This window comes from Trachinotus anak, unplaced genomic scaffold (genome assembly GCF_046630095.1).
Source record: "Trachinotus anak isolate AG129_WGS33_773 ecotype Australia unplaced genomic scaffold, CSIRO_AGI_Tana_v1 ptg000008l, whole genome shotgun sequence".
In the NCBI taxonomy this organism is placed as follows: Eukaryota; Metazoa; Chordata; class Actinopteri; order Carangiformes; family Carangidae; genus Trachinotus; species Trachinotus anak.
The window spans coordinates 3,368,004-3,383,360 of NW_027273859.1; the positions used below are offsets into that span (position 1 = coordinate 3,368,004).

General features: G+C 39.6%; 1 protein-coding gene across 2 annotated transcripts in view; it reads right to left on the minus strand.

Annotated features, from left to right (window-relative positions):
- Positions 1–593: 593 nt before the first annotated feature.
- Positions 594–15,357, minus strand: part of nsmfb (NMDA receptor synaptonuclear signaling and neuronal migration factor b) — a 52,217-nt gene continuing 37,453 nt past the window's right edge. For both annotated transcript variants that reach the window (XM_071481920.1, XM_071481919.1), the window contains 2 exons: positions 9,155–9,230; positions 594–7,746 (listed from right to left, as the gene is read on the minus strand). In XM_071481920.1, coding sequence (XP_071338021.1) covers positions 7,649–7,746; positions 9,155–9,230 — 174 coding nt within the window. In that variant the 3' untranslated portion in view covers positions 594–7,648. The remainder of the gene's footprint in view (positions 7,747–9,154; positions 9,231–15,357) is intronic.

The following is a 15,357-nucleotide window of genomic DNA, read 5'->3' on the forward strand; positions in this document are numbered from 1 at the left end:
CCTCTAGCGCCAATAGGCGGTTGACATTTTTGTTTTTATTGAAATATCTTAATAAGCTATTGGATGGATTAGCATGAAATTTGGAGCAGATTTCCATGGTGACAAGGTGAGCCCGATTACTTTGATGTCACCTTGAGGTTTCCACAAGCGCCAACATAAGGCTCTGAGTGCAATATAGCAACATTTTATTGGATGGATTACCTTGAAATTTGGTACATACATTCATGTCCTCTTCAAGATGAATCCTAATAATGTTGGCCCTCATCTCTTCATCATACTTTAGTTTATGACCAAATACCTGCTGAATTGACATTCCAATCAGCCTCAATTGAGCTTGTGTTTAGTGCTAATTAGCAAATCTTAGCCTGCTAACACACTAAACTAAGATGATGAACATGGTAAACATTATACATGAGTATTTACACTCTGTGTAAGCATGGCTGTAGGTTTTCTTGCCTTGGTTTTACGCCCCCACACCAGCAACACTCGTGGCCACAGGCATTAAGTTTTCAGGTCGTCTGCTACATTGAGAGTAGCACATTTCAACTGCATTGATGATGTCACTCAGTCAATAACAAGTCAATGAAACAAGCTGTGTAGAACTAAGATTTATTTGAAAATATGCTTTAAAAACAATCATTTTTCTCACAGGTACCGACATTGCGTAATGCAATCACATTTCTTTGCTAATAGTTCAGATACGATAATTCACCATGTTGGAGTCAAGTTTCATCTATAATGTCTATTCTAAGGAAGAACCCAAAAGCTCATCAAAGCTACCCAGATATATTAGTAACTTTTACTAATATCAAAATCAACAGATACAGTATACAGTAATGTTAATTGCTATCATACCTGTTATAAAGAACAAAATTCTCTTTATCAAGACATATGGATGATGAACCTGTTTGTTTTTTTTTAACCTTAGTGTAACATGTATCACTCTTAAAGTCTCTAGCTATTCCAAAATCTAATGCTCAGACTTAGAAGTTGATTCAAAGTGAAACAGACGTTACATAAACACATTATTTTCCACTCTTCTGAAAATACAATCACAGCCTGACTGGCGGTGTCAGGGTAATGAAAACAGCATCTATCCATCATCCTCATCAAACTCAATCACACTCCCAACTGAGCCCTGGCAATCTGGCAAGAGCTTGGGCCTGGAGGGGGGGGGGGGTCTGCATCTCAACAGTGGCACACAGTTTAATTTGGGAAATAACAGGAGATGTGAGGTGTTCAAAGACCAATCTGTTGATTTATTTAATTACTGTATGTTCTCATGAAATGGAAATGGCTGCTGCAGTGAGCCAACATGACAAATTAAGCTCTGTGTGTTGCTTGTTTAGTCGAATCTAGCGTAATGGATTTGCGTTAATCTTAGTCTCTTGACATCGGAGGTATTCTGCCCGAGATTTGGTTGTTATCTCAAAGTTGCTAGCATCCACCAAAGATTGCCACGGCTGTCCTTGCATGACTCTCTCTGCAGGTACCCCTGCTTGACTCCTCCCCTGCTTGGAAAAACATTATGTTAGGTGAAATCTTCTGCTTCCTCCAGTGCCCATACAGTTGAGCTCATTTTTACTTTAAAGCTGCACTAAGCAATATATTTTATATTGTCAACTGTGTATAGTGGGTCTCTTGCAGTGGTGTTTTTGCTTAAACATCAGCCATAACTTGTGATAAGTATGTCATTGTTGAGTCCTTAGCTTGTTGGGCTGCTATCCAAAAAAAAAAAATTAATGCAGCTTTAAAACCTTAGACAGTTGAAACAAAATTTGACTGATTCAACCTGGTAAAGACCACATTTAGGTACAGCATGAAGGAAAGAAGTCCCACATCAATACTGTATGTGATCCTGATTCTGAATAAAGTACATATGATATATTATATAGTGTATATTTTGCCGTCCCACCAGGCTCCATACGCCTTTAAGACCCTGGGCGAGCAGGGAGGATTGTGGCTGACCCACACAAACTGCTGACCAAAACCTCATACCACACGAACAGTGTTTTAGCGACTGCAGTTGGTTTCATCAACAAGACCAGAGACCCCAACTGTATCTAATTATTATCGATTTATGCTGCCTAGCTGGCTGTACTTGCTTTACTTTCTTTCTATATTATTCTACTTTAATTATGCACCAAAAAGCCAAAGCAAATTTCTCATATGTGAAAACCTACTTGGCAATAAGTATGATTCTGATTCTGAATAAAGTACATATCATATATTATATAGTGTGCATTTTTATTTTGCACTTTGAATCAAGGGAGAGCCAAAAAGTGGATATAAGTCTAAGCTGTGTTGTCCTTCGCAGGATGTCAAACACCATCCTACATTTCAGAATGATTTTCTCCAAAGCAAACAGCGACAATGTTAACTAATCTTTGCAACATGTTTTCAGCTCTGCTTCTTCAGGGTTGCTAGCTAGTGCTAATTATGCAGCTGCTGTGTTGCTGAGCTCCTGCTTCACGTTACTAGTGCTGGTTTGTGTTTCAGACAGGTGAGTGTGTTATCTGTTCACAGCCTCAGGGAGACTTTGTTGAGCTTAATGGCAGATAATTAATCTGTGTTATTTTTTTTGTGATCAGAAAACTCTTTAGAAATCCTTCAGGCTCATGTCAGTTTTGAGTCATCTTAACTTGATAATAAATCCAGCTGCAGCAGCAGGATTAAATATATTAACCTGAAATGCAGATAGAAGAATTGAGCAGGTATGTAATGAGGCTCTGGGGTTTGGACTTTACTAAAACTCCTAGCAGAGGAGAAAGCAGATGAGTCCTCTAGGAGCAGGATTAGTGCTAGATGGCACTCCAGGAGCCAAGCAGTGAGCAGACTGCATTCTGCTGGGTCAGTCTTCCATGTTATTTATTACTTTTTGTTTCTGTCCATCATCCACAGTACTGTAAAACAATAGTCATTAAAATTCAAAGGTATTACAGACTTATACAATACCTTGAACAGTGTACTCTGTCCTTTATGTTAAAGAAATTTAAATAACCATACAGAAATGTACACACACACAGTATATTGCTACAGAGATTTGGAGAACAGGTGATGTTTAAACAAATATATAAAGCCAAATCCTGAATGTACAACCATTACAAAGGTCAGATCCTACCTTTAAGCAAAGGGATAACACATAAGACAAAGAGAGAGGCTGCAAGGTTCAATAATCAGGATATAATGTTTTAAGAAACCTGAAAGTGTACTGTGATTTTAACATGAGTGAACATTACATAAATTTTGAGGGTGGTATAAGAGCTGTGAACAAGCAAGACCATCAATGAGAATGGCATTACCTACTGGCTGCAGGAAAGTTCATAAAGTTAATATAACATTTTTAAGGGGGCAGGGTGAAAATACCTGATAAATTCAGCACAATGAACATCGCCACAGCACTAAATCCACCAGAATAAAAACAACACACAGATTGTGAAACACTTGTGTTCCTCTGAAGGGACTGACAGTTAACCACGACTAAAGAAAGAACAAAGTGGAAGTTGAAATATTTCTGAGGGACACTCCCAACAGCAGCATGATGAGTATGATATGACTCGGTTGTTGTACTGATGGAACCAATGCTGTGAAAATGTGCAATATGTTGTATTTATCAAGACAACAGATCAAACTGGAGGAAGTTTGGCATTAACAGCAAACCCACAAATAAAATTGTAGGAAGGGCGGTTTCTTACTAAAACGTGACAAATATACTCACGAAAGAGAAGAATTCAAAACAATTGAATATATGATTGTATATCTAATATAAGCCAAAGATAATATGCTTTAGGTAATTAAAGGATCTGGCTACTATTTGAGAATTCACAATGTGCTGGATGGATTAATGGCAAAAACCAGGAGTAGTTTATCATCAATAAAACTACTGCTTCTCTTGGCTAATGTCAGTATTGTAACCCACACACATACTAGTGTTTCCAACACAAATGTTGTGTTGACCACTATGGTCTCACTGTGACCACTATGGTCCTAGCTGTTTGCAGTTATTCTACCAAACTTGCACAATGAACTGATGAGTGATCTAGTGATACATGCTACGTTGTATGGACTGTCTGTGTAACGTCTGGGACGCACTGCCTGCCCTGTGTATTTGTATGTGTGTGTGTGTTATGTAATTGCATGTTACTGGTGTGATGCCATTATCACTATCAACACATCTTCACTGTCTATTTTTGCAGTGTCACGAGTGAAAAATTGGTGAGACCCCAAAACTCTTGATGACATGTCGCAGCAGTAGGAGACTGTGTGGCTCTTCTAGTCTGTTAACACTGGCACCGAAATGAAACTCACGTCATTCCACAACAGCCACGCACATGAAACGCAGGCAGTGTGTCCCAGGCATAAGCATTTTTATGTGACACTAGCACAGACATAAACAAGAAGTGCACTCAAGAGAGCGCAGATGTCCACCAAGGCCAATGTCAAACAACACGAGCCAGACTTCAAATTCATAGTAAATGATCAGGATCTGCCCAAAAAAATTCCCTGGGCCGTCCCCCATTCCTCCATCAAGTTTGGTGCAAATCAGTTCAGTACCTTTTGCATAACCCTACTGACAAATAAACAGATATCGGTGAAAACATACACTCCTTGGAGGAGGTAATCATAATTTACAGTGATACATGAATATTTTAAGTACAGAAAAAATATCATCCCAGTTCATAATAGGAACCAGATAATGCAAAGGTCTATATCAATGTGAAGTCTAGAATAGCTCATTTCACTTTCTTCATCTACTTAAAGGGCCTCAGTCTTATACTACAAAACAGTGCTCCTAAGACAATTAGTATTCAATAGCAGGACTTATGTCACAATATTTTATATCATGTTTTACATCCTCACTGGTAACAAGGGGGTATTTCAATTGCCTTTATGTCCCATTTTGGACCAAAGTGCTCCTTATAGATGTATATAGATATGTCGTCATGGATGCATTAAGAGCTGCTCAAAACATTAAATGCAATAGACACTTCTTCTCAGACTTCCATGGATCTGGAAGCAACAACAGCTAAAGACAAGAATGTAAAGATAAACAGGTCATGACACACACTTTTACATGTGCGGGGAAGCTGGGATATAAAGGTAGGAAGCATATGTGAATAAATAAAGACACATATTGTGTTACTACACTGAAAGTCCCTCCTTGAATCATTCCTTAACTTTAAACTAAATCCACATTGTAATCCTGATCCTGCAACCAAGTTACGGAAGATATGAAAATGCAAAAAGTCTACACACTTTCAGTGGATTCTGCTCATACTTTCACATCTTTGTGAGGACACTGGGTCTGCAGAACACACAAACAGTGAGTTTTATCAAATAATGAACCTGCTTATTTGAGGGAGAATATATAACAAAGGACATGGCCACCTCAGCACAAGCATGAGATGGAGCAGTGTACATGCCACTCATCCTATCTGACACTACACTTGCTCAGTACCGCAGTCCAGCAGTTATACTGTTCCAAAAAGTTTCCTAACAACACTCTCCCCAATAACTTGCATCGTTAGTTTAAATTAACTGTTTGCAGGAGTTCATTATTTATCATTAGAGTGAGTATTCTATGGCTATACAGTGCAATAGGGTAAGCCCTTTAAAAAATATAGCATTGTTTTTAATAAATACAAGTAATGTAGCATCCGGCTAATGCTGGCCTTTGTTGTAAAACAGGTCTGATATAATGGATGAAAGTTTGTAAAACCTTTATTGATGCCTGTCTGGTGAAGTTTTGAATTTCTTTTTACCCTTTTTAGGCACTCATGAAGATGAGTTCATTTGTCATAAGGAGTACGTCTTCTGTATGTCTGAAGGGAGCTTTCTAAAGTTGGAGAAAATACCTCTGGTGATGTCATAGTGTCCAATGATGTCACCCAGGTTTCTAAGTTTGGGCTTCAGACTTAACAAAGAGACTATTGCAAAAGTTGAAGGTCAGAGGTTGAAAGACTGCATTTACCATGCAGGCAGGGTCTAACAGAAAAAGATGCTATCCTGTTGTATTATGGGAAACATATGGTGCAGTGTTTTTGGAGTTTGGCCCACAGGATATTTTGGTCTTTTTTTAACCTGTCTCTCTGAAGTCCCCCAACTTTATGGAAGTCTGATACTAAATCTCCAGAGTGCGCTTTTTAAGTGTTTTAATGCTTATAGAAAATACACATAATTTCAACTTCAAATTGAACAACCTAACATCTAAAATGTACTGATGTTTTAAAAATGGATATTAATGCCAGAAGGACTATTTTGAGAGACAAACCTTTATATTGTGATATTCACTAAAATTTATTTACTTGAGCCTATTAACACAAAACAATTTGGTGGTGAGGAGAAACCAAAATAACATAGTAAAGTATCACCTCTGCCACTGCTACTTTGAAAGATTCAAGCTAAGTCTTTAATAGGATATTCTAATTTCCTCAAAACAATGTGAATAAATTCATTATACAGTACAGTATGAATGTTATCAGTATGTATTTGTATCTATTTCTCACAAAGACACTGCCAGTGGTGTGCAGGAGTCTGGTGTCACAGTCTTCACCTGCAACCTCTTTACAGAGCGAGAAAATGCAAGTAAGCTTATGGACACACACCAAATACAAACACGATAAAAAGGAATCAGCACCCATGAGCCAACAGCTCGAGAAAGAATTGCAAGTGTTGGCTCGGCAGGGTCAAATGTAATGCTGTAATGTTAAGAAACATGCATGAATACATCTGTCTGTTCAGCTACAATTGACCAGAAAGACTATGAAAATGTAGAAAACCTCCATCCTTCACACACAGGCTGAGATGGGACATCCCTGACAGTCATAACGTTCCACTGGAAACTCTGTGTGGAGTATGTAGGCCTTGGATTCCGATCTACAGTATGTTGTACAATTTTTAGTACCAAACAAGTGATTTAACCTGAGTTCATACAGTTAAACAGTCTGTACAAAATGCTAATATAGTTAAAGTTATTTAAAGTTAAAAAAAAAAAAAGCTGTGTTAAGTAGAGACATCTAATTTTTTTATGAGACTACTTTAATGTCTAGATTTTCACACGATAGCATGGTGAGAGATGCTGGCATTCTCTAACGCTCTAGTAAGCACTTGTTTATTTACATATAGGCTCTAAATTCCCTTGTAAATAACTTCCACACTTGACAAAGAAAATACTTCCATCCTATAAGCCTCAATCTTGAGAGAACAGATGAGGTAAAGAAAGGCAAAAAAACAAATAAACTGTCACCCTCTAAACTCTCGCTGTTCTCCGCTGCCGCTCATTCATCTAACATCCTCTCTGAACTTAGGGATCTAACTCTAGTTAGTGTCTTCTGACACATTAAGGATAGGATGATGAGTCCCTCGCTTCGCCTCCTTTTTCTTGTCCCTCTCTTTCCCTTTTCTCAGAGAGATAGGCAGAAAGTGAAAATGGATAAGGGAGAAAAAGTACACCACTGGCTGAAACTGCAGGGCCACCGTGTTGCTTCAGAAGGGACAAACGCACCCAACATGTGCTGCTGCTCCAGTTCTGCCCCAGAGCGGGTCTGGGTGCCTCTAAGGCGCCCTTCAACCAAAGGCCCTGTCACCGTACATCAGTGGGCTCAGACATGAGATAACCAGCTGACAAGCCAACAGAAGGTGAGTGACATCACAAGAGGTCGTCGTAGTCCAGCAGCTTCGAGTGCTGACGGCTCTTCCACAGGCGGAACAGGCGGAAGTCAAAGTACATCTCGATCATCTCTTTGCCTACAGTGAAACAAAAACAAAAGAAAACAAGGTTAATAGTATAGAATATGATAAGAAAATATGAAGTCGCTTTCTGCAGTCATTCCTCTACAACAATATTTGATCTGGTTTATCTGTTGACACCAGATAAAAGCGCAGCTGAGGTGTCTGCGGAAAGGTAAATCAGCGTAAAACGAAGTTTTGTTGGTAGCTATAAATTAGAGACATTTTGTTAGCAGTTGTTTTGAAGAGCAAAGACTAAATCATTTGGTCAGTTTTGACAGTTTTAGGTGCCACGAGCAGAGCTAGTGAGTGGGCGAGCGAGAGCACTGATGTATAGTGGGCGGTTTCTTCTGCCCTTGCAGCAAAATCTGACCGTGAGTGGCTGGTGCAGAAACAGGTTCTCAGAAAAGAGGGAGAAAATCAAATCAACATTTTTTTTTTAAATTAACACTGTGACAGAACTGTTTAATAGACACACATATAACTATAATAATTAAATTATGGGACCGTTTTTGAGAGAACTGACAAACTGTAAAATCACTTCTCAAACATCACTTTTATGGAGTGTTATGTTAGATGCTTCATGCTAATGAATTCTAATCGTAATATCTTCTATGACCTAGAAAACAAATGCTTCGTTCTACTCAAGGCAATATATGTACACTTTACTCAAGTAATCAACATGCAAAAAGAGATCTGCGGTGCAAAAGATAATCTGATATGCAAAATGCAAAGAAAATACTGAGGGCAGAAAGATACTGTGCAAACATCTCAGCCTCTGGCTTTCATCAGATACTGAGGTCTAAGGGCTGAACTCTGCCCTGCACTATTAAATATATTTATTTTTCCGTCTTTTTCTTTTCCAACATTCAGTCTGGTCATATGAATAAAATAGTGCTGAATGCTCTCTCACAGCACTACATGCACGGTGTATATCCGGAAGAAGGAAAGAAAGGCGGAAATGAAGCAAAGTGTGGTGAGTCAATACAGGATAGGAAAAGCCATAGATGCAATAATGACATTTTAATAGGAAAATAATTAGTGTTGCATCAATAGATGTCAGGAAAATGACTGATGAGGGATGTGTTCAGAGCCCAGCAGAGTTCACACCTGTATTTGCTCACACTCCCTAATGTGCTTTCTTCATTGCTGAGCAGCTCACTGGCATTGATTAATGCCCACTATTAACATTCAGTGGGCGTATTGGTGAGTCTGATGCTGCTAAATCAATACAAATACTGTATGCATGTGTTTTTGTGTGTTTGTGTGTGTGTGTGTGTGTGTGTGTGTGTGTGTGTGTATACTTGTTGTGGTGCATGCAGCTCTTTAAAGGCACAAGATGGATAACCATGTGTTATCTGTGTGAAGACATGCGTGTGTGTGTGTGCATGTGTGAATTATTACATGCAGTGTGTACTGCTCTCACCCTGTGCAGAAAGCTCTAGTGGGGACTTGAATTCAACTGAGGAAGGTCTCATCAGCCTCTTCAGTGTCTGAATAAGCTACAGGGGAAAAAGGAGAGAGAAAGAGAGCAAGAGTTAGTGAGTGAGGGGGAAATTCCAAATGCCATCAGGCATTTTCAAATGAAAACAGACAAACCAGTGACAGAGATATGACTGGATGGAAAGAGCAGGAGGAGGGCACCGGAGCACTTTGATTCTGTTTGTGGAGTGTATGTGTAAAGGTCAGTGCGCCACTTACACTGCAATAGCTGAGTACACACGAAAGGCACATATGTTTTCTGTCCATAAAGACACATCTGTCAGAGTGGATCTATAGTGCAGTAAAGGTGCCGCAGAGCAGGGTCACATACAGGGAGAGAGCACAGGGTAGAAGCCACTTCACTCACTGTACCTGCCCTAAAATGCTGACACCAACCTTTGTTCTGAATTAATGAGGTAATTCATGACACAAGCAGGAACCTGATGAGTTTTAACGAGAAAATGTATTCTAAGGAACACAAAGCATTCATTAAATTCTCAGGTAAGATTTCCTCCACCTGCAACACTTTTGTGGATAGAGAACAGATTTCTGCCCTTTATCTACATGGAAGACATACCACGTTCTGTTTAAGTAAAGGCTTTTGCTCATTCAGAGGCGTCCGTGTTGTTATGAATAAATAAATGAATGAAAAATAAATTAATTATTTAGACAGGACAATATTGTATGACCACTGTGGCTTGTGAGATATTTGAGCTGTGGTGTGGCTGGAGTATAGCAGTGAATTGATCTATGAGTGGTCTGGGAACTTATTTTGGTACGAAGCAGTCATTAACGATCACGTGGCTGCAGGGGATGCTCACGCTGAGTCCCCAGAGATGTTTTCTCATCAGATTCATTAGTTATTATCAGTTATTATTGTTAGTTATTGTTTTATTATGTCTGCACAGACAAAAACTGTAAAATTAGGACTCTCATTCACTCACATTCTGTAAGTGAAGCATTTCAACGGACATTCATTAGTTAAATAAAACACAAGAATATAACTGAAAATATAGGGAAGTTATGTTTGGGTCTGTTAAATTACTGTATGATTATTTTCATCCCCTTTTTGATGCCAGCCTTTTCCTGGTTTCCAAAGAATAGTGAGACCTGTGTCTGTAATAAATTCTTGATTCAATTAGTTTTTCAGTTATTTCAAGTAGTTATTTAATTTGTTTCTTCACAAGGTTTTCAACGTGGCGCTAAAAAGAAAGACATTCATCAGGCCAAACACCAAGACATTTAGTACACAAGTAGCTTCCTCTCTCTTACACTGAGTTGTCACAATATAACAGTGTCTGAAGTTTTTTTATATATTATATAAACTACAAAAAAACCCCTTCCTCCCTTTTATCATTTCCTGGAAACGTTATATTGCCCATCTTTGGAGAAGCCCTATAGGCAGTTAGATTTGTGTTTACACATGACTGGCTGTTTTTTTTGTTTCATACCTGTTATTTAAATGTCACCCGTTATATATATTCTACGATGACCCTGATGAATGCCACAAGCCGAAACGCATCAGTCAAATAAGGTTCTTCTGTTTACTACAAGTATTGCTGGAGTTTTTACTCCTTTGGACCTTCTCCTTTCTCCATGCACCTTGGAAGTAAGTGAAGTTGTGCCAGAAGACTTATTTTGTTTCTACGAAGTTCTTAGAATTGCAGTTTGGATTTCTGTTCATATTACAGAAGCACACAAGACCAAAGCATACCAATGAAATTTGGACAGGCAGAGATCCTTCACTCACATGATGGTCAACAGGAACAAGTGAGGGACAGGTAGGACAATGCAAAAACAAATCCCACACAACCCCACTCTACTGCAGCAGTACAGGGATGAGTGGGTAATTGCAAAGTCATTGTGGTGAGTCTGAGGCCATCATAATCCAATGGATTGCAGCAAGTTAGTTGGAAAGTGTCAGATCATAAATTAAAATCCATTGTAGATACTGGCACACCCAAAAAAATATGCTGGAGCAAGATTTCCTATATATGGGTGTTTAAAAAACATAAAACGCAGACTACTCTGACACAGACAAAGGATGTACTCCTATCTTCCTCACATACAGTGAGCAAGTGAACTCCAGCTGATGGACTGAGAATAATTGTTCAGATATACAACTAGCAGTGTAGCACTATGAGGGGATGTGGGAGGTGGGGATGAGATGTTTTTTTCCTTCTAAACATCGTCGTCTTTTGATGATATCCTCATATCCTGCTGTGGGTTATATGAGATGTAAATTACAAGTAGATGCAAATAACAAGGAGGAACAAGAGTCAGATTCAGACTCAGATTCAGCCTTTAAAAGAATCTAGAGTTAATAAGTCTGACCCATGTTAGATTGTAGTCAGGCTCTTGTTTGACCTTAAGAACAATGGATTTGTATAAAATCTTTAATACAAGAGTTATGGTTACCTGCTGCTTCAGTATGAATTGTATTATGTAAAGAAACTTGGTCTGCCCTACCACCACTACAACTACCTGATAGTGTCCAAGAGCTCAGCAATCTGTGTCCCATCACATATCAGTCTACAAAGGGTATATCCTGTGATTACCTACCGCAGGTTTCTAGAGCACACACGTATCTGTGCATCTGGAAGCCTGTGACACTTGATGATACTAAGGTTTCTGGCAAACACACTTTCACTGCCTGCTCCTCCTCCCTGCCCTGCTTCTCACTCCCTGGGGCGGTCCAGTGCCATCACACATGGAGCCTTGCAGCATTTGCAGGTTTCATCTCCAGAAGGGGTTAAACTGGACTGGAGCCCAAATGAGCTCTGTCTCCTTGCTCATATCATCATATCACAATCTCTCTGAAAATCTAATAGTATATGAGCAGCTTATAGCACCATTCCACACTCAGTCAAATCATCTTGGTAAGTTTAAGGTCGCTGTGTGATAAGACACTGACAGTGCACAGACAGACAGACAGAGCAGCAGTGAGTTCTTCAGACCATCAGACCACTAGTCTGTTATCGTCATTTATTGCCATGATGCTGCTCCTCTCACATTGTGTGCACACAGGCAGGTGTGTGAGTGAGTAAGATCCAGCCCAAGCCTTCATTGGGCCCTAAGCAGAATTTTATTTGGGCGCCCCCACCCCAGCACCACCTTGGTGCCACCAATACTGTTGACTACACTGGTTGCCTTGTTGCTTATATCATACTGATGTCAGCCTGGGATATTTCTACCCTTCTATGGTTTTTCATCCTAAAAGGTACCAAACTCACAAAAGTGGTTTACGTGTTAATTTGCCCTTTATCATTCAAAATGACAGCATTAAGTTACATGCTGAACGTGGTGTAATGAAAAGTAACAAAATAAACTAGCCGACAATAAATTTACTGTATATAAGTGAACCACTTTAACTACTGTTGGTTAAAAAAAGTTACATGCTAATTATTAATTACTATGGTCACGCCGGTGCTCTGAGTCTCTGAGGCTCTGAAACTTTCTCATGATTCAAAGATGCACTTTGCCCTGAGGGGCAGTGAGCAGAACTGGAGCTGAGTGGGAAGGTGAAAGGTGACATAACCTGCACAAGACTATGTGTGCTGCTATTGCAACCTCTGCTCTGGTGCTCAGCCTCAACATTTCCCGGTGGCTTTACAGTGACGGGCCATCAATAGAGCATGACTTTTCAAGGATGGGGTCAGCGACACACATTCTACTGCAAGGAAGCAAGTATTTTAGCAATGATTCATGTTTTACTAGCGCAGTCAATCTGATTTTTGTCGATTTCTGTTTATAAACACACACATTTAAAGTTGGCCCGTTCTCCACAGCTATGGTTGAGCAAGCTGGAGTGAATGAAGAGAGGGAGAGCAGAGGAGAGAGACAGAGATGGCAACGTCACCTGGTCGCAACGTTAAGCTTGCAGAAGCTTGAACTTCATTTTTTAAGTAGGCAGAGTAACTAAGTTAATTAACTGTGGAATTGAAAGAACCTCTTAAGTTCTGCCCTCATGTTCTTAGCTGCTGCAAGTATTATATTGCAATTTATAGTTACTGTACAGTATGATTTTTGCAGGGTAAAACCACTGATAGCAGGCGCTGTAAGGAGTGATGCTGGGTGGGGTGGAGCATCATCTGAAGGTGGATCAGTCAGTCAGTCTATTAATAGTGGCTCTCCAGCTGAGCTTGCAGGAGCGCACACAGGCAGCAGCAGGGGGAAAATTGTTAAATGCAGCGAAGAAGCCCTTCCCTGCTCACATCCCTCCTTGTGCTACTTGTACAGAATCACTGTGGAGGAGATGCCAAATGTCACAGTGACTGTCACGGTGCATTGCGACATACTCAGGCCCAGGGATCGAGCGTAATCGGTTAATCTGAGTGACTGAATTCCATCAGATCATTTTATGTGAATATCTACTAATATGAGTCAGGCACAGTGTGTGTGTGTGTGTATGTGTGTGTGTGTACACGTGGATGCAGTCAGTGTAGCCAGCAAGCACAGGTCAAAGCCTTTCTGATTGTATTAAATCAGTCTAATACCAGGCTCCTGTGGAAATCTCCACTGTAGCCTCAGGTTGGTTGTGTCTCCATTTTGTGTATTTTGTAAAGCAAAGCCTGCCACACACACAACTGATGATTTTTGTGCTTTCTGAATGTCTTAACCAGGTATGTTTTAACAGCTTCAGTTGTGCAGTCATAAACAAACCAAACAAGGCAAAGTGACTGACCTACTTTTTTTAAATTCTGCCAGTGATAGTTTTGTGATAGTTTATGTAATGAAACTGAACTGTATTAGAAGTGCATTTTTGTGTGTCAACCAGCAACTAGCCTTCATTTAATATATTTATTTAAGTTTGGTATATTACTCACGTTACATTCACACAATCATTTTTATTATTGCGTATTATTGAGAAGATCATCTGAGAAAAAACAAGTCTTCTCAGAGCCAAGCTTAATACCACACAGACACACACAGCTGATGATTTTTGTGCAATGTGCCAAGAAAAGGACCATAGACCCAGCATTATCTGCAACATTTGCTGCAACATCTCCTCATGTTTTCACGCTTACACTGAAATATGGTTGAAATAAAGTCAGCACCAAAAACAGTGAAACAACATTTAATGGTAATGGTTGTAAAACATCTATCAAAAGACATTTATACCCTGTAAACTATTACTATGATCATTATTATGATTTCTTTATCTTTTATTATAACAGACACTTCTTCAATAGCAATAAGAACATTGTTCGATAGAAAGTCTGTTAGTTTCACTGCTGCATGGAGAAATGCCAAGCTTGCTTTTTCCCACCCTAGGGCGTTAGCAGTCTATCATATCTCTGGATAATGGAACATGCTAAATGTGGAACATGTGTAAACTGTGCAGGAAAACCCTTCTGACCACTTGGTCACCTTAGCTGCTCCCACCCATGAGATTCCACAGCTCACTGTGTGACAGAACTTCCCAACAGACAAGGATATAACCCATAAATCTTAATTTTTCATTCTGGCATCTAATACAGTGTTTCTTGTTCTTCCATACAACATGGACCATCCCACTCCTGCACTACACAATCACTAACATACTAAACAGAATGGAAATTTGTAACAGCTGCTTTTTCCTCATATTTATTCAGGGAGGTGCCTCAATCTTTTTTCCAGGGTTCCAGTTTCTCATTTGATCATATTCAAGCCGAAGAGGACGGCGAATCACAGATTTTTAGTGAAACTGCTTTATTCATTGTTTCTACTGGTTTTTATCCCCTGGTCCATTTGTTAAGAAGAGGAAAGATCCTGTGGATAATTCGGCTGCTGGTGAAAACCTCCTGAATGTCATAAGATCATAAGTTATCAGACAACCAAAACAAAGGTTAGCAGCAGTCTCATCTCCTAACCCTTCCCTGACATCTCGTGTCTGCCTTACAGTGTCAATGAAACACTCACTTTATATATGAAACTGCTTAATTCTGTGTTTTTACTGTTTAGGATCACCGGGTCTGTTTGTTTTGGAGAGGAGGAGACCTCTGTGGACAATTCGGCTCCAGGTAAAAACCTCCTGAAGGACTACACCGACACTGAAGGAATCCAAACAGGGAGATGCTGACACAACCTTTCTCAAATTCAAACATGAGACAAACTGAAATGTCATAATTCCAGCGTGTTGTCTAGATGGTTTTCACAGTTTGTGGA